At 34.9% G+C, this 25,188-nt stretch overlaps 2 protein-coding genes and 1 pseudogene across 5 annotated transcripts; 2 read left to right on the forward strand and 1 right to left on the reverse strand.

The window, feature by feature from the left end:
- The first annotated feature begins 3,839 nt into the window (after positions 1–3,839).
- On the forward strand, positions 3,840–7,145 carry LOC131658787 (uncharacterized). The gene is made up of 4 exons (XM_058928043.1): positions 3,840–4,022; positions 4,106–5,551; positions 5,624–6,571; positions 6,654–7,145. The coding sequence occupies exons 1-4, from the start codon at positions 3,840–3,842 to the stop codon at positions 7,143–7,145; spliced, it is 3,069 nt and encodes a 1,022-aa protein (XP_058784026.1).
- Positions 7,146–17,067: 9,922 nt separating this feature from the next.
- Positions 17,068–24,647, forward strand: LOC131662308 (uncharacterized). Of its 4 annotated transcripts, none has more exons than XM_058932071.1 (3): positions 17,068–17,195; positions 17,306–18,773; positions 24,023–24,647. In XM_058932071.1, the coding sequence occupies exon 2, from the start codon at positions 17,350–17,352 to the stop codon at positions 18,760–18,762; it is 1,413 nt and encodes a 470-aa protein (XP_058788054.1). In that variant the 5' UTR covers positions 17,068–17,195; positions 17,306–17,349; the 3' UTR covers positions 18,763–18,773; positions 24,023–24,647. The 4 variants fall into 4 exon arrangements, with proteins under 4 accessions (XP_058788054.1, XP_058788052.1, XP_058788051.1 ...); XM_058932069.1 differs by lacking the exon at positions 24,023–24,647 and adding an exon at positions 22,853–23,553; XM_058932068.1 differs by lacking the exon at positions 24,023–24,647 and adding an exon at positions 22,727–22,859.
- On the reverse strand, positions 19,313–22,771 carry LOC131662307 (disease resistance protein RPM1-like; annotated as a pseudogene).
- Positions 24,648–25,188: the final 541 nt, after the last annotated feature.

Here is a 25,188-nt window from a genome sequence, read left to right on the forward strand (position 1 = left end):
AAAATGGAAAATCATCGTTATACACATCAATCTTAAAAATTTTGACGTTACATTATTTCAACATCTAACCAATTAATTAATTTAATATTTTAAATAAAGTCATTAAATTTTATTTAGTATATTTTTGAATTCTATTCCGTTAAAATCTCATTTAACTATGTATGTATAATGCTTTTGGTTTCTTAATTTAATTTCTAAATTTTTTATTAACTTAATTTAATATCTATTGATACATCTCCTAAAAATTATTCTATACGAGAAATCTCCTATATCATTAGAATATTTAATAGTTTCTTAAATTATGAATAAATAAATAAATACTAAATTTATGAATTATTTTTTTATACAACAAAACCACCATTAAATAGGCAATTATGTAATAATTTCATTATCATTTAATTCTCATAACTTATAGGTCTATTATACATTTTATGACAAATAAATATATTAATGAAAACGTTTCATTATAATAAACTTAAATAATATACAACAACACATTTATACTTTAATTGAATGGTATGTTATAAATTATATAACCAACAAATTAGTGAATTGCAACGTTACAATTTAAAAATTTATTATTGTCATTTATATTTATAAAAAAAACTTTAACAATCTTTCAACTACTCCCATAATAACTGTAATAATATCAAATTTTAATAATAAATTTTTCTGTTATAATTTTTATTGATATACTTGCTCTAGATGAGTATAAATATGACACTTTAGTTTCATGTCTTCACTTATGTGCTACTTTTCAAATTTTTATGATAATTTTTATCTTCTTTTTCTTACTTTATATACGTGTATTGAATATTAATTTTTTTCGTGGCAGAATAAAAGATTATTCATTTGCTAATGGCACCTCATGTAAGTATTTTGATGTTTTTAAATCTAATATTTAGATCATTTAAACAATATTTAAACAAATTATATACATATTTATTTGTATAAAAATTCATATCGATTAACTTTTATAGATAGTAGTTTTTTTTGTTGTGAAAAAGTTTAGATGAGTTTTACTTTGGGGGTTCACCATGGTAAGACAAACCTCAAGGATCAAAGAGCACTTAAGATGTACTTACAGATCATCCATCAAGGGATCCTCACATTATCTGTGGGAGTTGAGCGCACGATCTCTCGGTGTATGAGCCAACTTATTACCAATGATTAAATATCGCACATCTGAAGTAAATATCACATATCGAAACTAAATGTCACGCCTTTATATTTTATATGATTCAAATTTATTCTAATTTTAAAATTATTCTTATACTTTTGATTTCAACAATGATCTAAAAAATAGTTTTTAGAATTCATTATGTAGAAGTCTTATCAAAAACACCTTTGTAATGTATACTCATTTTGATACCAGTTTTAAAATTCTTCTTATCCTTTCAATTTTAATAAAAATTAAACATCATATACACTTACGACTATAACACTTCTTAAACACAAAAACTTTAGTTTGTTTATACAACAAACAAAAACAAAACTAAAAAAAATACAATTATTATTAATTTATTTTATAATCTTTAAGTTGAGAAATAAGATAATCTATTTTTATTTTATTTTGGATTTTATTATTTGAAGAATGTTAATGGACAAATTCGATGGTGATGGTGTAAAAAATGAATATTTTAATAAGAATATAGAAGTATATGCTTTTATGCGCAAGAATATTAAAGACATGTGCGATATTCTTTATGAAAAATGTTAGAGATTAAAAGAGTTATAAATATGTGGTTTAAAATATAATCATGGTAAATCAATCTTTTTATTTTCTTTTTCTTTTCATTTTTCCTCTATTCTTTTGTTTGGTATGGTAGATTTTCGGCCATTAAAAAAACTTTAAATAGTTTTTCTTTTATTTAAATTTCAAAATTTTATACAAATGATAATAATTTTAATATATAAGGTAGGAGATTATAAAAAATTAAAAAAAAAATTAAATTATTGAAAAATGAAATATTTGTTTGATAGAAAATTTGATATTTTCTTTTAAGTGTTTTTCAATGTTGCTTTGAGAAATTTGATAATATTGAACTATTAAAGTTTTTATACCTAATTATAATTATATTGTTGTCATGTTTTGAAGATCCTTAAAAATTAAAAAAGAAGCAAGTGACATAAAACATCACAAAATTCACATATTTATTAGTAAAATTATAATTTATCAAAGTTATAAATTTTTTAAAAATAATAATCATATTTCAACATAAAAAATTCTTATAAATATATTATAATAAAAATCATGCAACACACAAGTTATATACTTAACCTCAAAATACTATAAGTTTAACTTTTAGAAATTTTTATCAAAAAATTCTTAAAATTAATATTAAAATTTTGTGTTATTATATTAATAAAATTATGAATGATTCAACTTTTATGGTAAATAAAAGATAACATTATATAATAGAATAATATTAATAAAAAGCGTCTTGATGTGATGTAATTGTTATAAATTAACACTAATAATATAATTTATCATGTTAATTAAAAACTGAATATCAACTTTTAATAAATATCATAATGTTTCAATTCTAAAATACCCGTGCATCGCACGGGTCAACAATCTAGTATATTTAAACATTACCACTTATCAGATAAATATTTTGTAAATTTCTCTCAAAATGGATTGATTTACAAAATAATTGATGGCTAGTGGTATTTTTGAATTGTTCTTAAAGGTTTCTAAGCAAATGTTGCAGTGTAGTAAAGTATGTGGGCAAGATCTTTTGGAATATTTGGAGTTGGAATGTGGACTTGTGGTATAATAGCAATGAGTAAATTTCAATGCTACATCTCGTAAGCTCTGGCAATAAAGTGCCCAAACTCTTACCATGCTCATACATTTCATATATTTAATCATGGGCTAAATATGTTTTTAGTCCCTATAAATATGCAACCCTGCAATTTTAGTCCCTCTAAAATTTTTCTTTAATGAATGGTCCTCACAAACTTTTCCGTCTCCAACATTGATCCCTCCCGTTAGTTTCAACTAACGGAGGCTGACGTGGCACGCCACGTGGAAGACAACTTGGAAAAAATCAAAAGATTTTGAAATTGCGGGGGTTTTAAACCTCCGCTAAACTAACCCAAGAAAAAAGTTTTCTCAAATATTGGCTCTGAACTTTTCTCAAATATCTTGCAAACAAGTTTGACAACCCTTAAATTTCGGCTCTCTCTATCCCTTACAAACCTTCGCCAGAGACAACAATTCCGCCGGTGGCAACCTCTTCATTCTCCACCTTTCTAGTTATGTGCATCATACTTGAATTACAAAGATAGAAATAGTTATATCAACCATTTCACATCTCACAAACTTTTTGAAAACAGTAGCTGAATCATAAAATACTTTATCCATCAAGAGCTATAAATTCAGCCTTGCTTGCTTTTAATACTATGAAGTATGTGAGGGTGTCTGGATCACAAGGTCATGTTATTTGGATTATGACAAATGCATATATGATTAATGTGAGGAGTTTTAAAATTGAGGAAGAGATTTTCTATGATTTGGAATGTTTAAAATAAGAGGTTACTAAGGATAACCTAGTTCAATGAAGGGTTAAATAGTGTTCACCCTCTGCCAAATAAGCGATATTCGGTTTTCCCCCTCATTAAAAAAAAATTTAGCCTTGGCCCCTTAACAAATAAAGATTCTCCAGAGGGAAACCTTAATGAGGGAGATTCCATCAGAACAGCCTACGTGTAATGGATCTTCTGGCTTATGTGGCATGGGGGTGACACGGTGGCAGTGTCTTCTCATATTTCTTCATCCTTATATACATAATCCCCCTTGCAATTTTAGGGTTTAACATTGTTAGAAACTTGAAATGGGGAAGAAGAAGCGTGCGTGTAAGAAAAAGGCTCCGCCACCGTCAAAGGCCACCAAACCGCCGTCACAGTCCAAGCAAAGGAAGAAAAAGGAGCAGGAGGCGGTAAAGCCCAAGACGGAGAAGCAAGTCAGGCATGCAAACAAGAACGAAGAAGGAGGAACCTCCGTTCGTGATGAGGAGGTATGTGTACCTAGTCTTTCGTTTTTTCAGTTAAGATTAGTATCAATGCTGGGTTTTTGTAATGTATGATTATTCTATTTCAGTTTAACGATGAGTTCAGTGCTGTTATCCAATATGGTGGGGAGTTTGTGTTTCTGAACGATGGTCGTACGATTTATAGAGGAGGTATGTCGTCGTTAGTTTCGGGACTCCGTTTAGAAGAGTTTACCTTGGATAGTATACATAGGTTGGTGATGGGTTGGGGTTACCGTGAAGGGACATATAGAATCTGGACTCTAATTCGTGAAATATATGAAGATTATTTTCAGATTAGAAAGGATGATGATTGTTATGACTTTGCTACATATAACTGTGTGAATCGAATTGACGGGGAACTTTTTATAGAGCATGATGTTGTAGATATTGGAGCAACCGTAAGACTTCCTAGGTGTGTTAATGAGGTTGGTGAGATGGAAGGAAGTGATGAAGAAGAGGTTGAGGGGCTAGGTGATAGTGAAGATGAGAGGGCCACTGCGCTTGTTGATGGTTTTGAGGGGATAGATATAAGTTTACCACAGAAAGAGGTCCCAAAAGTTGCTGAATATGTTAGTGTTAGTAAAGAGAAACCTTGCGAGGAAGATGAATATGTTAGTGATGAGTTGGAAAGTTCTGACCCTGATTTATCTGACAGTGAGAAAGCTAAAGTCCAAAAGTTTGAAAAGTTCAAAAAGGAGCATTTAAATAAGGATTTTAAATTTCAGTGGGGTATGGAATTCAACTCCCTAGATGAATTTAGGTATGCCATACGTGAATGGTCTGTATTAAATGGGAGACAAATTACTTTTGTCAAAAATGAAAGTGATAGGGTTAGGGTGGTGTGCAGGGCCACTTGTGGGTTTTTAATGCTATGCTCCAAAGTGGGCCACAAGAGGACATTTGCTATAAAAACCATTGTAGACAAACACACTTGTGCTAGGGTTTTAGACAATAAATCTGCAAATTCAAGGTGGGTGGCTAAGATTGTTTTGAAGAAGATGCAGACCTCACAAGATGTCAGAATCACTGATATTATACAAGATCTGAGGCAAAATTACTCTGTAGGTATAACTGTTTGTAGGGCTTGGAAAGCAAAACTCATAGCCAAGAAGATGTTGGAGGGAGATGCAGATAGGCAATATGCAATATTGAGGAGGTATGCTGCAGAGTTATTAAGGGCCAGCCCTGGAAACACTTTGGCTATAACGGTTGAAAGGCCTAACCCAACAATCCCACCAAGATTTGGTTGCTTCTATTTCTGCTTTGAGGGATGTAAAAAGGGTTTCATTAATGGATGTAGGCCCTTTGTGGGAGTGGATGGCTGCCATCTTAAAACAAAGTATGGTGGTCAATTGCTAATTGCTGTAGGGAGGGACCCTAATGATCAGTATTTTCCACTTGCTTTTGGGGTTGTGGAGACAGAAACAAAAGAAAGCTGGAAGTGGTTCTTGGAGCTGTTGATGAATGATGTGGGCCAGAGCAACAGATATGTGTTCATATCAGACCAACAAAAGGTATGTTTTCATGAGACTTTTGTCAACCTCTATAGTTATTGTTGTGTGTTACTAATGTAATTCAACTTGCAGGGTCTTGTTGCAGTCTTTGAAGAGATGTTTGAGAGAATTGAGCACAGGGTTTGTTTAAGGCATCTATATGCCAATTTCAAGAAAAAATTTGGAGGGGGTGCACTCATTAGAGATCTAATGATGGAGGCTGCAAAAGCCACTTACTACCAAGGCTGGTTACAAAAGATGAATGAATTGAAGTTGATAGATCTTGATGCCTGGACATGGTTAATGGGTGTTCCTCCAAAGTCATGGTGTAAGCATGCTTTTTCCTTTTACCCTAAATGTGATGTACTAATGAATAACATATCTGAATCATTTAATGCTACTATTTTAAGTGTAAGAGACAAACCTATTTTGACCATGTGTGAGTGGATTAGGCTGTACTTGATGAATAGATGTTCTGCCTCATCAGCCAAACTAAAAAAATGGCCTCATAAAGTAATGCCAATACCTAGGAAGAGACTTGATAAAGAAGTCATGCTAAGTGGGCATTGGTTGCCCACTTGGGCAATGGATGAGACATTTGAGGTGAATCATTCATATAATGGTCAGAAGTTTGTAGTTGACATTGCTAAGAGAAGTTGTACTTGTAATTTCTGGGAGCTAGTTGGCATCCCTTGTAGACATGCTATTGCTGCTCTATCTTTCAGACAACAGAATCCAGAAGATTTTGTAGACAGTTGCTATCATAGGGACAAGTATGCCATATGTTATAGTTTTCCTATAAGTCCAATCAATGGTGAAGAAATGTGGCCTGAGGTAGATGCTGATCCAATAATGCCCCCCATGTACAAGAGAGGTCCTGGCAGGCCTAAGAAATTAAGGATTAGGGAGTGTGGAGAAGAAGGTGCTAGAAGAAGGAGATTACCAGGTGTGTCTTATAGGTGCACCATTTGTGACAAATTTGGTCACAATGCTCAAACTTGCAAAAGCACAACTCAGAATCCCAATGCACTTAAAAGAAAGGTATGTCTACTCCCTATCACAGCTCAAAATGTTTTTTCAACCTGTATATGAAATTAACAAATGCTGTTCTTCATTCATGTAGAAAAAGGTTAAGTTGGATGCTCAAACTGCTGCAACTCATGGAGCTGAGACTGGTGCAACTGATGTTCCCCAAAGTGCTGCAACTGATGGAGTTCAAACTGATGCAACTCATGGAGCTGAGTCTGGTGCAACTGCAGTGGCCCAAACTGCTGCAACTGATGCAGTCCAAAGTGCTGCAACAGATGGAGTTCAAACTGAGACAAATCAGACTGATTTTTTTGGAGACATTACTGATGATGTGATCTCAAGCCTGCCAGAGTTTAACTCTACCCAATGCTCTGCTGTGGATGGAGCCTCACAAAGGAGAGGTAAGAAAAAGATGTCACCTACCAAGCCAATCAAGAGGAGGACAAGTGAAAGACAGAAGTTGTTCTGGTTTAAAAAACCAATAACTGGCCCAGGTGCTACCTCTGAACAACCAATATCAGTGACTGATGAAGATAACAATGATGAGTCAAGGCGTGGGAAGAAGAAATTGAAGAAGAACTATTAAGTCATGATTATGTATAAGTCCTAGTTATGTATAATGCTAGTGAACTTCAATATTTTGTTTATGTGCTTTTTTTGGATGTACAATGATGATGTATTTTGGTACAATATTGGTACAATGGTTGTCCTTTTGTTATCCATTTTGTCTGTTAAGTAATGATATCCTTTTGTTATCCATTTTTTCTGTTAAGTAATTTTATGCTACATTATCAACCAAATTTTACAACAAATTATAACAATTTAATGAATCATACTAAATCACAATATTGTCTCAAATATGAGTCACATTTTTTCTGTTAACAAAAACACATTACATTGCATATAACTGTCAGTTACATTTTTGTCTCAAATATGAGTTCATTTCATTACATATATGTGTACATTACACCAAACAAAAACCAGGACATAAACAATGCCAATTTCAGATGGGAAATGCTTCTCTTCAAAACAGCCTGCTTCAATTTGGTTTTTTCCAGAATTCCTTCCATCAACTTAACCTTCATATTTGCCAATTCACAGTCCTTGCATAAATGTTCTGAACTGCTGATTTCGTCATCCCAAATAAAAAAATCACAACTATGATCCATCTGCAACAATTACAAAACAACAATCTTATTCAATGTTCAGTAAACCCATTTAACAAAAAAATGAAATACCTAAAACCTTACTCCTGCATTCTTGCACTTCCAGAATTTCCGTCCGCGATTCTTGGACGTCTTAGCTACCCACATCTTCATGGGACGACTGCATCCACAGGTGGGGATCTTGAAATTCACGTTGGAGGTGTAGGAATTGCAGCTACCGATGCTTTTACTGGTTTCCATTTCCACAGGTGAGAGTATGAACGAAGAGAGGATGAAGCAACTGGAACCAAGAAGAGAGGATGAACCCTAATATTTGGGAATAAACCCACCCACGATTGGCCCTGAAGAAGCAAGAATGGAAGAAAATCAGAATGAGATGACATCGTGAACCCTAAATCCCAAATTATAGAGGAAGACACTGCCACCGTGTCACCCCCATGCCACATAAGCCAGAAGATCCATTACACGTAGGCTGTTCTGATGGAATCTCCCTCATTAAGGTTTCCCTCTGGAGAATCTTTATTTGTTAAGGGGCCAAGGCTAAATTTTTTTTTAATAAGGGGGAAAACCGAATATCGCTTATTTGGCAGGGGGGGTAAACACTATTTAACCCTTCAATGAATGATGATATTTGATATTTGAGGAATGCTCTATTTATAGTGGTTTCTGGTTTATTATATGTTGGTAATTTGTATTTTTTTTTAACACATATGGAGATTTCAATGCAACATTTTGTTGTTGTTTACAGCTATTTTCTTGTGGCATTTAGCTAGTACCATATAACATAAATATACATGAATCTTTTTGTCTATTACGTTTATAATAATAAGAATGTTACAAGGGGTGTGTATATATTGAACCAGTTAAGAGAGTAATGTTGATACAACTTATATAGGATCTCATGCTTAACGGAGAAAAGAATTTAAGTTTTTTCTTTTAGGCACTGTGAAAAATTGGTAATATACCACCAACATTATGCTCATCCAAATTCAACTGGATTTAATTTTGATAAATCAGCTTAGTAATTCAACAACTCATCTTCTTCCTCTCATTAAACAACTCACCATCTTCTTCCTCTCATTCACCAGGGGTGGATTCGCGCCGAGAAGAGGGTGGGGGTGATGTTCTTGGGTCATGTTCTTTGTGAAATTATTGTCAAAGTTTGTTGCAACATTGAATTGAAGAACATTAACATTTGCAAGGTGTTTAACAAAAGTTTAGAATCAAAGTTTTTGTTTTTTTTGTTAGTTTAGAGGAGGTTTAAAACCCCCGCAATTTCAAACATTTTCAGATTTTTGCCAAACTGTCTTCCACTTGGCGTGCCACGTCAGCCTCCGTTAGTGGAAATTAACGGGAGGGACCAATGTTAGAGACGGAAAACTTTGTGAGGACCATTCATTGAAGAAAAATTTTAGAGGGATTGAAATTGCAGGGTCGCGTATTTATAGGGACCCCTGACATATTTAACCATTTAATCATTTGTTTATTTTTTATAATTCATGATCTAGTGAAAGAATCGAGGAATATAATATATAAAAACTCATTTTTTTCATTTGCAGGAAGCAACACTTTATCTTCGATGATACGCTTAACATATTCCTATATTGTTAACCAACTCACAACCTTTTCTTTTTAATATATTCTGGATGTGAAAGAAAAACTCACATTGCAATGATCATTCATCTCACATATATAACAACACACTAAAAACCTTACAATTATTGTTCAATAAAAAGGCATTTCGATTTGATTTTGATGGATCTTGTCCAAAAGATCTCGTTGAAATATCTTTCGAAATTACAAGAAAATACAAGGATTTAATTTTGATCGACGTCTATCAATAACAACCAATAATGATAATTTTTGAAAATTTCTTTAGCCATCTCTCTATGGGGGTCACCCCCAGCGAAAAACCCAAAATACCCCTGCTTCGGAAATGAACTTCCGAAACATTGATTTTTTTTAAAAATTTCCATAATTCGAAAGTTCATATCCGAAAACACCTCATGGGGGGTGTGTTCGGAGATGAACTTCCGAAAACACTTTTTTTTTTCAGATTTTGAGGGGTTTCGGAAATGCACTTCCGAATTATGCAGAAACAGACTTTTTTTTTATGTTTTTGTTAACAGTTTCGTATTTTTAATTAAAAGAAACCGGGAAAAAAATAAACGACATGTAAAGTTGAAGATACTAATATGATAAAAAAAGAAATATATACAAGCTCAAGCAAATCCAAATAATAATAATAATGTGCTAAAAATACAATCCGATAACAAAAAATATATAAACCCGACCACTACTGGGTGTGCCTAACCCTCTCTCCCTGAGACCTCCTCTGCCGCCTGTATGTCGCCGCACGGCCCGCATCAGTGACGATCATCTCCATCACGGCGACTGCCTCTAGACCGCCCTGCTGAACGATACCTCGATCCAACGCGTCCCGCCCAAGCATCTCTATCCGCTGGCAGATCGGCATGAGATCAATGACGTGATCATCCTCGGCCTACTGGTTCTCTAGGATCTCCTAGTGTGCTGGCCTAGGAGCGCCGGGAACGTCGGGTCTCAGAAGAGGATGTGACACCCGGTAGAACCATGTGACGTACCCCTCCTCACTGTGCTAGTCCTGGGTGACCCGAGTGAGACGGTACTCCTCTGGTACCACATGATGCTCCCAGTCCTCCCATATGGTAGTGAGCTGCACTCGGGTCACAGTGTCGGGAGCAGCCTCAAAGGGTGACCTGGGTATCCGCTGCACGAATCCGAACTGACGCATGCACCGCTCAGGGAGATATCGAACCATGATGTCGGTCCCCTAAGCCAACCAGCCTGAATATAGTGCAATGCCGTCAAAGGCGACAATCTGAGCATAGTCGCTGAACGGCCTCCATGTGACGTCGTCATGCATCATGCGGTCCAAGTACAGACGGTATGGTCCCACCGCATCGTTCCCCCTCTGGAGAACGTATCTGGCGGCCCTGGGCATCGCGTCCACGTACGCATGATCGAAGTGAAAGCCGTGGATGCGGGAGAAGTAGGAGATGATCCAGCTCTGAAACAGAAACACGATAATGTATTAAAAATAAATACGAAACATAAATAAATAAATAAATACGATAATGTATTAAAATAAAACGTACCGTAAGCAGTGTGCAGGATCCAACCAATTGCCTCGTCCTCCAGTTGGAGGCCTCATTCAGCTTCTGGTAGAGATATGCCAGAGTAGCTGACCCCCAGTTCCACTGGTGAACGGTATCCAGGTCCATGAAATAGCGGAGGTAGGTCACGTCGACGTACCTTGCACTCTTGTCCACAAAGCAAGCAGCGCCTACCACATGCATGTACCAGCACCGGAGAGCGCAGCCACGGTGGTACTGTGTGAATAGGTCGTCACCCGCCTGCTCGGCATCGGCCGCCGCGTCCAGGTGGTGCTCGAAATAGCGGCTCAGTGTGGTGAACCGGATATGAGGCCCAGAAGTCGTGATGCACTCGAAGTCAGCAACTTCGGGCTCCATGCCCAAATAGAGCGCCATCCACTGACTGGCCTCGACCCTCTGGATCCAGGAGTGGTGCAACAGCGGCCCCCTGATGGGCAGGTGGAGAAGACACTGCACGTCATGCAAGGTGATCATCATCTCCCCCACCGGCAAGTGGAAAGAAGACGTCTCCTTGTGCCAGCGCTCCACAAATGCCCCCTGCATGCCGGTGCTGATGGTGGTGTACCCGGTCATGCAGAGCCCGCTAAGCCCTGAACCTAGCACATGGTCGTTAAACCACTGAGCTGCTAGTTTAAACAGACTAAAAATCTTCCTGGCGTGGTTCACCATTTTCAATGGCTCTCTCTCCTGTTACAAAAAAAAACAAATAAGCGACATATATTAAATAATCGACAAATAAACGGTAAAATTATAAAAAATGGTCACAAATAAACGGTTAAATTAAAAAAAATACATCTCCCTAAAAAAATACCTCTTTATTGCATACAATAAACTATGTATGCAATAAAGAATTTTCAATTATACTTTCTCGTTAGGAGTTTGCAAACAGAATAATCACAACTCTTTAAAATTATGATATTATATAAGTTTTCCAACTTCTTCAATCATTCATGATATTATTTCCAAACAGTGTTTTATATTACAATGCATAATTGTATTAATAGTAACAAATAAATATATGTACAAATAGATATTCCCCTAGGTAAATGTTTGTGCAGATCCATGAACTAAATATTGGTATATCTTACCGTCAAAATGCTATAAATCTTCTGCTTGCACATTTTTGTCACTGTTACATTTGGTGCTCTCATTGAACTTTCCATGGCAGGAAATACTCGTATGAAGGGTTTGGAAGCTGCAATCAATGGCATCAACGCCACAATGTAGAAGATGATGGAGGACGCTGACGCACGTCATAACGACTATATGCAACACCGTCATGCTGATATGACGCGAATCGAGCATGTCGAGGCCCAACTCGGCAGTTTTCAGCTCTCTTCCGCTTTGAATGGTAGCTTGAACTCCGATGGTTCATCTCGGCAGCAACCTTTCCAGATGCGCAACATGCAGCTTGATTTTCCAAGATTTGAGGGCACTGATGTATTAAACTGGATTTTTAAAGCTCACCAATTCTTTAATTATTATTCTACGCTGGATAACCACCGGCTCACCATAGCAGATGTGCATTTGGACAATGGCGCCTTGGTATCAAATGATTACTCGTAACAGACCTTTTAGATCTTGGGTAGCTTTCACCCGTGCTTTGGAATTGGAACATGGACTGTAGCCGTATGAATCTCCCAGACCCACCCTTCTCAAATTAACCCAAATCACCACTGTCTCTGATTATTATTCCACCTTCACCACACTTGATAATCACACCCAGGGTCTCTCACCAGATGCAATTTTGGATTGTTTTGTGAGTGGGCTTAAACCTGACATCCGCCGTGTTGTTATAGCTCAACCCTGTCTCATTATCCAAAGCCATATCCTAGCCAAACTCTTCGAGGAAAAATACACCCCAGTTACTAAGCTCACCCTCAACTGACAAATTCTTTCGCCAATCCCACCCCACACTCAGTGACCCGACCCACAAACGCCCTCTTGCCCATTCCTTCAACCCGTTCCCAAAATCAACCTCCACTTGCGCTGATTTAGTTTTAGGCGCATCTTGGCTCAAGACTTTGGGTCCTCACATTGTAGATTATGATGCGTTGTCTATTAAATTTTACCTCAACAACAACTTCATCACTCTTAAAGGTAATCAAGTCATATAACCAGAACAATCCCAATTTCAAGATCAAGATCATTCAATCCCTCTCATTGAGGGAGGGCATTATTCAACCCAGCACGAGAGTCCATTATCCTCACTGGTGATGTTAGTAAAAAAGAAGGACGGATCATGGAGCTTTTGTACAGATTATCTTGCACTAAGCGCGACTACAATCAAGGATAGTTTTCCGATACCCACGGTGGATGAATTTGTAGACGAATTGTTAGGAGTCGCTTATTTTTCTAAGTTGGATTTGTGTTCTGGGTATCACCAAATCCAAGTCCATCCAGAGGATCGTCGTAAGACTGCTTTATATGAATGACTTGTCATGCCTTTTGAGTTAACCAATACCCCGGCTTCATTTCAAAGTCTGATGAATTATATTTTTCGCAACCAATTATGCAAGTTTATGCTGGTTTTCTCTGATGATATACTTGTGTTGTGTACAACCCCACCTTGAACATTTGGAAGTTGTGCTAGAACTGCTGCAACAACATGAGTTATTTGTTAAGTTCTCCAAATGTTGTTTCACTCTTACCTCAGTAGATTATACACATATTTGTTTCAGTTTTAATTTTTTCGTTATATTTTTTAAAATAGATTTTTTAAAATTATTTTTTAAAATATTACAAGTTTTTTTATATTCGTTTTTTTTTTAAATAAAACACTCATTTTTACATCCTATAACATAAACATACATTATTGAATATCAAAATCTAGTCAAATCGCAATTTTTTCAAAAAGTTGTATTTCAAAAATGATTTTTATGAAAATCTATTTGAAATAGCTTCAAAATTAAGTGATTTTTTGAAATTTTGATATCCAAATTTTTTCCCCATAAATAGATGAAATACCTACAATCACATTTTAAGAATAACTATTCAAACCAAATTTTCATTTGAAGCTTTTATTAAAAGTTTCTTTGTAAAATTATTTTACACAAAAATTTGTAACACTACAAAAATTATTTTTAAAAAAAGTAAAAACATACGGACCCCATATCTAGTCAAGGGATTGAGATGAATAAATAAAAAATTCAAGTTGTCTTATAATGGAAAAGATGGATAAATAAAAAATTCAAGTTGTCTTAGAACGGAAAGTCCCTACTTCACTCAAACAACTTCGTGGTTTCTAAAGTGCAGATGAGTTGGATGTCGTGTAAACATCTCAATTATAAATGCGTGACCTTGAATTATTATGTTGAAACTCGTGTTATGGAGCAAGATGTGTGTTTTTTATGTGTGACACCTTATAGGTCGTTGTATTTATAATTAAATTATGCAATATTTTATGTGTGGGGTTTAGGGTGTTATACAAAACGTCATAATTTACAAAAATAAATTTTTCAAAAAGAAATCACATCAATCTACATCAATCGATTGATGCTAAGAGTCAATCGATTTACTCCCTTAAAAACTATTTTATCTTTTAAATGCTGTACTTTGAATGACAATCATACCTCTATTAGATTACATAATTGATAATACATCATAAACAATTCAAATATCACATAAAACAACTATTAGTTTTTCTTCAGAAAAAAAGACAAAGTCACAAAGCAAAAACATGAAGATGACATTGATGTTAAAGTTTCACTGGAAGAAATTAAATTTCGTCCGTCACATTAGAAGCCAACCAACCAACCACTTAAAGATTGACAACAAATTATTATAATAAATAACACTTTAGAGATTAGATTTCTTAGAATGTTGTATATTTAAATAATAATATAAAAATAAGAAGAAAAGTAAAGTGAGACAGAATAGAAAATTTGTTGCGGTGTTAGAAATGATTTCTTTTGGAGAAAAGCTTAGAGCTATGGTGAAAGAGTCCAAATTTACCAAGGTAAGGGGGAGAATTCTTATTATTATGGGTTAGTATGATTGGGTCAATGGGTAGATTAACATTTAGGGATTTTGTTCTTCAAATTCTAGGTTTTGACATGTTTAGGGTGAAACCCCTAAATTTCTATGATTTGTGATTATTAGGTTTTGATGATAATCTTTGATATGTGATAATTAATTGTTTGTTTGAAATTAATATAGTGTGATATTATTTGGTTGATTAAATTAATAGTTGAATTAATTGCAATGAGTCTATTTGATTGGAATATATTTGGACTTGGATTAATTATTCGATTTGTTGGTAAATTACGGTATTTTGAGAATTTGACCGTAATTGTGTTTTTGGTTTGAATATTGATGTTGAGAATAATATATTGCTATGTCAATGATGTTGTTTTGAGAATGTTCTCTGTGGGTAGCCGTATGAAATGAATCCTATCGATTAGTTGATTGATTGTGAAAGTGTGTATTCATATATATTGGCAAATGTGAATTAACATGAGATAGTATGATTACCAGTGTTAGTTGGAATTTGTGTTCGTATTTGATAATTGGCCTATATATGTGAATAGTATATTCGTTATGAATGTGTATATGTACAATTGGTGGATAATTCATAGAGTTGAATTAGTGTGATATGCGGAATGTTAAGATGGTAGAGATGATCTTAATTGCATATGTGTTAGTGATAATTGTACATACATTCATAGCATAGTTTTCCTTGAGATAGAGATGGTTTGCTTTGAAATAGAAGCGATGACTTGATCCTTGAGATGGATATAGAAGCGGTAAGCTATATGTTTATGCTTAGTGGGCTTTGGTCTTGTCCGGATCGGAAGCATGGCTTGGATTCTAGATATTGAATCGGAAAACGGTGAAACATTGGGTTCACATTTGATACCACATGCATAGAGTCACATGTCTTGCATTGAGTCACATTGGTGTTATGTGATGTTTGAATATATGCAATTATGTGATTGTTATGTGTGTATGAGATGTGATAATTGAATTTGGTGATGTTTGTATACATAATTTGGTGATAAATGTGAATATGTGATAATGATGGTTTGTGTACATATTTGGAATAATAGTATTGAATCCTTTTGAATATTATACTATTGAACTTTGTTGCATACTTGAACATGTGAAATATATTGAATAATACTATTTACATGATTATGTGAGGTGTGATGAATTCCTATGATTGTTAATTAAATCATTGTACTTTATTATACTTTCTTCATAATGATTTGAATTCTCACTCTTCTGTTTGAATGTTACCCTTTGTTGGCAACGTGCAGGTTTGGACGCTTAGTAGCTCGTGCGAGGTTAGCCGGATAGCGTCTGAGTTTTATTGAGAGTTTAGATAGTGAGTCAATGCTCTGGTCATGTAACACTGAGTTGTAATTAGTAGTATTGAACTCATGTTTTGTTTTGGATATGTATTATGATATTATCTTGTGAACATATATGTTTTGTTATTTGTTGTTGAGAGGCCATAGTGTCAAATATCTTGGATATGACATTATATTATCTTGTGGATTATTATTGAGATATGATTATGGTATGAGACACGATCATTTATGAAATACATGAGTATTTATTATTTCCGCTGTGAATGCATATTCTTGATGAATTATGACAATTGAAAGGTGTTACCTTGATGACCAAGTGTAATTGTATATTTGATGATGAATGATTGTTGGTTTTTGAAAGCTTTTAGTTTTTAGAAACGTCGATGTGACGCTCTTTGTTTATATGCATACTTATTTAATCTGATTATATGTTAAATATTTGGGGTATTAGAAAGGGGTGTTACGTTTTCGTAGATGCATCTACGGAAGGAATCAAATTTTCTCAAAATATGAGGTATTTCCGGATGTGCATTTACAGAAATAGGGGGCAAAAATGAAATTTTGTGTGGTGTATAAGAGACCTACGGGATTAGATGAAAATCTTTCTAAAAATGGGGATGACAAGAAATAAATTTTATTTTGAAATAAAATAAATTTAAAAAACGAATAAATTATATGTATGGGGTGTGTGTGCTGAAAATATATATATTTTTTTTAAGTATTTTTAAAATTTTGCATGGTGCACTAAAAAGAAGTAGGGGTGGAATAAAAAATTCTCAACTTTTATATCCTAAATGCATTTTCGATTTTAAGTAATTCCCAACTTTTATTATAATAATATTATAATATTATAATGTTAATAAGGTTTTTTATCCCAAAAACTGAAACAGAGCCACCATCCTTGAGTTGAGCGTTGCTTAACTTTGTTTTCCATTTCTGCCAAGAAGTTTTGATTTTTCTCATTCTCTCCCTTTTCTTCCAATTCACTCACTTTTTCCAAAAGGTATTAACGCATAACAGTGTTTCTTCTTTTATTTGGACTGGGTTTGATTTTGTTATTTTGGAATATTCTCATTAATGATTTTAAATTTTTTGTTCATTGAATTGAATCAGGTTTGAATTTTCTGAATTAATCAATAAGAGATTTGAAGAAAAGAATGGAAGGGGGTGAAAATAGTAAAACTGAGAACCCTAATTGGGAAATTGAACTAAGAAAGTATGAGAATGTTATAGCTTCAGGAACCAATTCTATGAAAATCAAAGCTATCGTTATGCTTGCTAATCACTCCAAACAAGTCCCTCAACATGTTTTATCCACCACCATACCATTTCTCATTCAGATTCTTGATCATGGCAGCAACACTGAAAATGATTCTCCTCCTAGTTTACTTCAAGAAGCTGCTGCTTATTGCTTGAAGTGCATTGCTTGCAGAGGTGATGGTACTATGGCAGTTGAAATGGGAAGAGTTGGTGTTACACATTCTTTGATAAGATTGTTGCCTCGTGCCGACGGAAAGATGCGGAAAGTTCTGATAAAATGTTTGTTGGTTGTTGTTAGTTTTTGTAATACAAGTAGGACATATGTTGCAGCTAATGGTGGATTAGAAATTATTATTAGTTTGTTGAATACTTGTAGCAGTGATGTTAGATTGTATTTGTTAGAGATTTTGAGTGTGTTGGCGCTTCGGAGGGAGGTTAGGAAGGAACTTGTTAGGTTAGGAGCTCTTCGTTTTATCGTAGAGGCTGCTGGTGTTGGCAGTATGGTTTCTAGAGAAAGGGCATGTCAGTCGATTGGATTGATTGGAGTTACGAGACAGGCTAGGCATACTCTTGTTGAATTAGGAGTTATACCGGTGCTTGTGGAGTTGTTTCGTGTCGGAGATAATGGTGTGAAGCTTGTAGCTGGTAATAGTCTTGGTGTGATGTCGGCTCATGTTGATTACATTAGACCTGTTGGTGAAGCCGGGGCTATACCTCTTTACGCCGAGCTTCTTCAAGGACGTGATGCTTCTGGTAAGGAGATAGCGGAGGATGTGTTTTGTATATTGGGTGTTGCTGAGGCTAATGCCGTTGAAATTGTTGGTCACTTGGTGAGGATTCTTAGAGAAAGTGATGATGAAGCGAAAGCAGCAGCTGCTGATGTGATATGGGATCTGTCGGGATACAAGCACGCAATTTCTGTGATTCGGGATTCAGGTGCGATCTCGATCCTTGTTGAACTTATGGGTCATGGGAGTGAAGAAATAAAGTTGAATGTTTCTGGGGCATTTGCTCAACTAAGCTATGATGAAGCTGGTAGAACAGCCCTTGCTGATGCTGGGGCAATTCCGATTCTCATTGACTTGCTACTCAACGAGACCGAGGAACTAAGGGATAATGTTGTTGAGACTCTTTCCAATTTTCACGAGGACCCGTTATACTGTGATAGAGTATCTGACATAGTTAATGTTCCTTCGTTCCGAAATTTGCAGAATAGACTAATTAGTATTCGTACATCGAACGAGCATATGACTAGATCTTTACGTAGAACGAGTGTTGAGCAGCTAATTTGGAACCCGGATCATGTTTAATCGACTTACAGGTATGTTTTGATATCAATGCACTTGCAAAATAGTTTTTCAGTCTGTTACCTTTTATCAAATTTACCCCCTAACATAGATTTATGTTGTCATGACAATTGGTAGAAAAAGTCTTGCTCTCAAATTATATCGAAACTAAAACCAAATTTCAATGGGATCATTTAGTGCCAACTTGAATGCTTAACTGAATTTTTGTAAGGCATCTTAGCATTTATCAGATATATTAATTGGCGGTAGGAACGAAATGTTTAAGAGATGAAAACGCGAAAGAAGAATTCATAAGGACTAATGTTTCTGTTTGGATAAAGCAAAAAAATATTGATTGAAGCACTAGAATTGCTTAAGATCAGTACGGTAAATAATATTATTAATGCAGACACTTAAAAACTAAACGTAGAAGGGAAACTTAAGATAGCTCTATGAAGCATCAAATACAGAGAAGTAACACTACAAAGAGAAAGCTTAACAACTCGGACAGAAAAGGTTATTGGTGTTCTCTTGTATCTTCTAACATTTTGCACCATCTAAACTGTAGTCACTGCTCTGTTTTCTTTTAATTAGTTTAGGGGCATTGCATTGCAAGTTAGGTTCTTGGTCTCTTCACGATTGTCACTCTTTCGTCTGAACTGAACAGCAGTAACCTTTTTGGTATTTCCTGCTAGTAACTGCACCAAGAAAAACAGTTTCATCTTCCTTGACACTAAGTAAAAAAAAGTTAAGGCTTTTGATTCAGTTGTTAGATTAGACAGATTGGGAGGAAAAAACAGAGATTTGAAACCTTTGAGTCATAATAATGATGCTCGGACGTGATAAAACTTTGCAAGGACCTTTGTTATCATTCAAGTAGATAAAGTGTTTAAAATAGGGCAATATAAAAAGTAAAGTGAGGCAAAATAGAAAAATTGTTTTAGGAAAGAAAAGTACCCTTTCTCCCACTAGAAAATGATGGTGAATATGATTTTAAATAGCTGCCTTGTAATTGTGGATGTTGTGATTGCAATCGTTGTGATTACTGCAATGCGCATTAAGGTTGTTGCAGCAAGAATTTTAATTAGAAGAAGCTTAAGATACACGGTTGAGAAACACTTAAAATTAAGATTTTTTATTGCATCAAAGTTGAGTTTTGGAATTCTAAAAATTTGAGTTTTAATAAAATTACCTGAACAGACATGGACGAAATTGTGTGATGCATTTTCTAATGGGATCAAACATGTGGTATTAAATCACGTAATTTAGCAAATGTGATTCCAGAGTGCCTATTCCATACATATTAAATTGACTAAATATTCTCTGCCATGCAATTGAAAAAATGTATTACTCAAACCTTTAACAGTTGTTAAGTAGTTCTTGGCACCAGGAAGCGTCTTCAGATTAAAGATACAGGATAACTCAATCATTTTTAGAGAAGGCAATGCTCCATGGTGAAAAACAATTGAGTTCAAGTTAGGCATGTCTCTAATGTGCAGTTCTTTTAGATTTTGAAACCCTCCATCATGAAAATGTAAGGTATCATTTTCATAAGCATTTTCAATGATTGAGAGGAATAACAGGTTTTGCATATTTTCTAGACATTTTATTGAATCATTAGTTAACTTGGAACATGCTAACTTTAACTCGGTAAGATTTTGAATATGATGAATCCACTCTGGCAACTTCTCTAACTTTCCACGCAGTTTGAGGTTTCGAAGCATAGGTAGGGATGAAGCCAAATGTAAATCAACAACTTCCAAATCAAATTTAGATTCTGATTTTGATCCAACTCGTAGTGTCTCCAAGTGTTGCAGCTCATTGAATAAGGAGGATAAAGCTCTTCCATGTTCTTTCCTAACACCAACCAAACTCAATTTCCTTAACTGTTTCAGCTTTCCCAGCTCTCTAATTAATTCATTTCCATCTTTTCCTATTTTCACTTCACTCAGTGTTTGTAGAGACTCTATGCCTCCTATACCTCCACGCGTCAATTCCAACAAACAAAGTTCGTAGCCCATAAGATGTCGTAGCTTTCTAAGCTTGCCAATCTCCTTTGGTGTCTTAATGAGGGCTGCATTCATCCTTAGATCCAAAGTCTCCAAGTTTCGGAGGATGCAAACCCGTTTGGGAAGTCCAAATACTATAAGTATAGCAGAATCCTTGAAGCTTAAATACTTTAAGTGAATCATACTTTCCAAATATTTAGTACCCCTATTCGTGACAACACCTTCAACATCAAGCATCTTCAACCGTGTATATTTTTTCAAGTACATGCTATTAAAGCGTTTGTATCCTAATTCACTTATTTCTTGCGTTAAAAAAAGGGATCGAATACGTGAGTTTTCAATAGATGCCAAAAAATTATCATAATTGGTTGTTATTGATAGGCGTCGAATAATTCCACTTAACGATGAATGGCTATCTTCACTAATTTGCACAGAGAAACTTAAATCGCCACACTTTTCAAGGATCATCATACGTATTAAATCATGAACACGACAACTTCTAATTTTTCCATCAATTCTAAGGGAAGATGCTTGCACCAAACTTCTATGAACCAACTCTGATAAATATCTTTCTGCAACTTCTTCCAAAGTATTTCCTCTTTCTTCTTTCACAAACCCTTCAGCTATCCATTGCCGAATCAATCTCTTCATGTTAACATTATAATCTTCAGGATACATTCCAAAATACAGCAAACATGACCTAAGATAAAACGGCAAGTCATTGTAACTAAAACCTAAAATTTGTTTTATCCCAGTCAATTGGAAATCCTTATTTAACTCCCAAGTCATATTTTCACTAAATCTCTTCCATTCAATTGCATTTTTCTTCTTTGTTGATAAAAGCCCGCCAATTGCCACAATTGCAAGAGGTAAACCCTTGCATTTTCTTGTAATTTCGGAAGATATATCAATGAGCTCTTTTGGACAGCACCCATCAAAATCAACTTGAAATGCCTTTTTATTGAACAACTCCAAAGATTGTTCATCAGTCAAAGGTTGCAGTTCATGCACTTCAACAAAAGATGATTTTTTACAATACATAGAAACCTCCATATTTCTTGTTGTAAACTTGTAATTAATATCTTACTTCCATTTTTATTATCAATCAAAGCATATTCAATCTCGTCCCAAAAGTATATGTTCCATACATCATCAAAAATAAAAACATACCTCTTTTGCTGCAAGTGTATTCTCAACTCAGAAATCAGTGATCTTTGATCCATTTGAGAGACATCTTGACGAGGACCGTATCTTATTTGTTTGTAAAGCTCCTTCAACATGTCTCTCAACAACCCTTCTATCTTGTATGATTGTGACACTGTGATCCATACACGACAGTCAAAATGTTCCACGACCTCTTTGCTGTCAAAAACCTTTTTGGCAAGAGTTGTTTTTCCTTGCCCTCCCATTGCCACCACAGAGATGACAGTGCGCTCTAATCTTCCCTTTACCAACAAACCAATCAATTTATTTTTGGGTCCTTGAAAGCCTACAACTTCTGCTTCATCAATGTACAAAGAAGCGATTCGAGGGTCGTTCCATTTGGCAATTTGACTTCCTCTGGAGCTGCTTAATCCTTGTTCAATAGAAGGTTGAATTTGGAAGCCATACCTTTCACTTCTTTCCTTGATCCCTTGCACATATGACTTAATGTTTTGAATCTCAGACGCTAGTCGATGGCGAGGGACCATTGTTTTGAGTAAGTGAGCAATATTATGGAGTATAGCTACACATCCAGGATCACGAGGTTGTTGTCCCACCTGGATCATATAATCATCAATGATATCTTCAATGCGAAAAGCTGCTTCCCTAACTTGCTTCACCCATGTTTTGACTCCTTCATTAGCATCATCTCCTTCGGCAGCTGCAGCTCTTTTATCAGCATCTTTAAGGAACGCTTGAATGTATTCCAGTTCAACTTTAATGTCTGCAAATTCATTATGAATGCCTTTTAACAACTTGGTTTCTTCCCTTAGCAGCGGAAGCAGTTGATCAAGAGCAAAAGACACAGCTATTTCAGCCATTTGAGTTAAATTGTGATTATTTCTGTTTTGTGAGATGAATGATGATTGAAATGTTGAATTGAGTTTTTCTTCCTTATCCAGCGTGCATATATATATTAAGAAGAAAAGGTTGTCATTTGGAGTACACAAGGAATATCTATCTCCACAGTATTATTAAAGATAGTGCACTGCTTCGTGCAAACGAAAAAACATGAAATTGAAGGAGGGTAGACAAAGTTGCATTTGGATGGCTATTACTTGGTGCATATGGTTAGTTAGAAACGATATTATTTTCCGGAAAGACTCTTGGAGCGTTCTTAATACGGTTTGGGCAATTAAGACGTTGTTATGGAGATGGTCTTTCATGGGGGAGATTACTTACCCCAATTGTAACTTCTACGATTTTTGTAAGGAACCGTTGTTTTTTCTATTGTAGGGTCAATTGGTTGGTAATGTCTTTTTGTCAAGTTTATCTCGTATCTTTTGTAACAGGTTTTGAGAACCCTTAGTTCTCCATCTAATTTATCTTGCTTACAAAAAAAAAAAAAAAAGTATAACCTTATCATTTGGTTAATTATATGGGAATCTGTTAAGTGTGTGTTGCTTCATTTAAATGAAAAGAATGTGTTTTTCCTCAACTTTCATAAAAAGAATAAGCCTTGTATGTGTTTTGACTTTTACGGAAAGAATAAATTTGGCTGGCATTATAAGATTCATTTTCATCGCGTATTGTTTAAAGTTTTTTCGTACGTAATATAAAAAGAATTTTACCTCTATTATTTTATATATATTGTTACTATGATATAATAACTAATGACAAACTCAGCATGGTAGTAATACACACTCCGTTTACTTACTTTGTTAAAGCTGATGAACAGTAATATTGTGTCTCATGTGATAATAATGAATGTAGTTTCTAAGATGATTATTTAAAAATGTGTCTCATGTGTGATAATGAATGTAGTTTCTAAGATACTACTAATTATTTTTGATAATGAATGTAGTTTTTAAAATAAAGTGAAAAGATATAAATGTGAATGCAGAAAATGTGAAGGTTTCATAAAATTTTTAGTATACAACTGAAAATTTCAAATTTCAGAGGCGTCCCAGAAATAATTTATGGTGATTTTGTGAAATTTACGGTAGAAATTTCAGAATTTTCGATAGTACAATTTTGTTTTTTGAAAACTCCTAGAAATTTCAGAATTTTAGGTAGTTCGTTCTTTAACTGATTTCTTTTTTGCCTTTTTTCTTTGTTTCAATGAGGATCAGGGGTAAAGGCAATACCATTGCGGACAGACTGACTGATATAGCGGAAGTTCATGCTCAGAGGGATGAGACAGATGCTTCCCAGTTACGGGCTGGACGATATCCTTCAACCGGTTATATCCGAAAATAGATGGTTGAGCAGGCAAAGGCTACGCACATTACTAGAAAAATAGCATTTAGCGTCGGTCGTTTGAAGACGCTAAAGGTGAAAAAACAGACACTAATATGAATTTAGCGTCAGACTAGCGTTGGGGTCGGGCCTTGGATAAAATTCTCAAAGCTAATGGATAGCGTCGGTTGAAAATAGACCGTGGCTAACTAGCCTCGGCTAAGCCGAGTCTAAGCAGACACTAACAGTGTCGACGCTGCAATTTTCAAAAGATAAATAGTCAACAAATACGTATAGTCTCGGTGAGAAGAACTCTAAAGTCAATCAAGAAAAGCCAATAATTATCTTTAGCGTCGGTTTAGCAAACTCTAAAGTTAATCAAGAAAAGTCAATATCTATAACTAGCATCAGCTCATCTGACTCTAAAGTCAACCAAAAAAATTCAATCACTATGTGTAACATCTATCCTTTCCGATGTTGATCTTAACCTCTATATCTTTCCCTCTTTACACCTTCTTTTTCTCTTTGAACATGCAAATGATATCCATATTTAGTTTATGGCATACAATTTTTATAGCACGCATAATTTTACAATGAGAAACGTAGGTGAGCAGGATACTATTATACATCATTATTATCAAGTTTACATCTTATCAACATGTTAACATGCTCCTCAATTTTCATTTTGTTAGAAAATATATCACATTAATCTTTCTCATTCAAGGTACCAACGAAATAATTGATTTACCATTTTCCTGTACTTTTTCTACCAGCAACATAATAATTTTTGAAAATTTCTTTACCCACCTCCCTATGGGGTCATTCCCAGCGAAAAACCCATTTTACCCGCTTCGGAAATGCATTTCTGAAATATTTTTTTTTTCAAAATTTTTCCAGACTTCGGAAGTGCATTTCCGAAAAAATCCCAAAAATTGGGATTTTGACTAATTCGGAGATGCATCTCCGAAACAACAAAAAAAATCTTAAAAAATTCCAAAAATTAATTTTAGGATATTAATTAATTCACATATCATAAATTTGATATAATTTATAAGTAATA

The sequence above is a fragment of the Vicia villosa genome, linkage group LG3, assembly GCF_029867415.1.
Source record: "Vicia villosa cultivar HV-30 ecotype Madison, WI linkage group LG3, Vvil1.0, whole genome shotgun sequence".
NCBI classification, from domain to species: Eukaryota; Viridiplantae; Streptophyta; class Magnoliopsida; order Fabales; family Fabaceae; genus Vicia; species Vicia villosa.

Coding starts and splice junctions, on each gene's coding strand:
- LOC131662308 (XM_058932071.1), top strand. CDS start 17,350: ATGGAAGGGGGTGAAAATAGTAAAACTGAGAACCCTAATTGGGAAATT.
- LOC131658787 (XM_058928043.1), top strand. CDS start 3,840: ATGGGGAAGAAGAAGCGTGCGTGTAAGAAAAAGGCTCCGCCACCGTCA. Junction 4,023..4,105: donor CCTCCGTTCGTGATGAGGAG/GTATGTGTACCT, acceptor ATTCTATTTCAG/TTTAACGATGAGTTCAGTGC. Junction 5,552..5,623: donor TCATATCAGACCAACAAAAG/GTATGTTTTCAT, acceptor TTCAACTTGCAG/GGTCTTGTTGCAGTCTTTGA.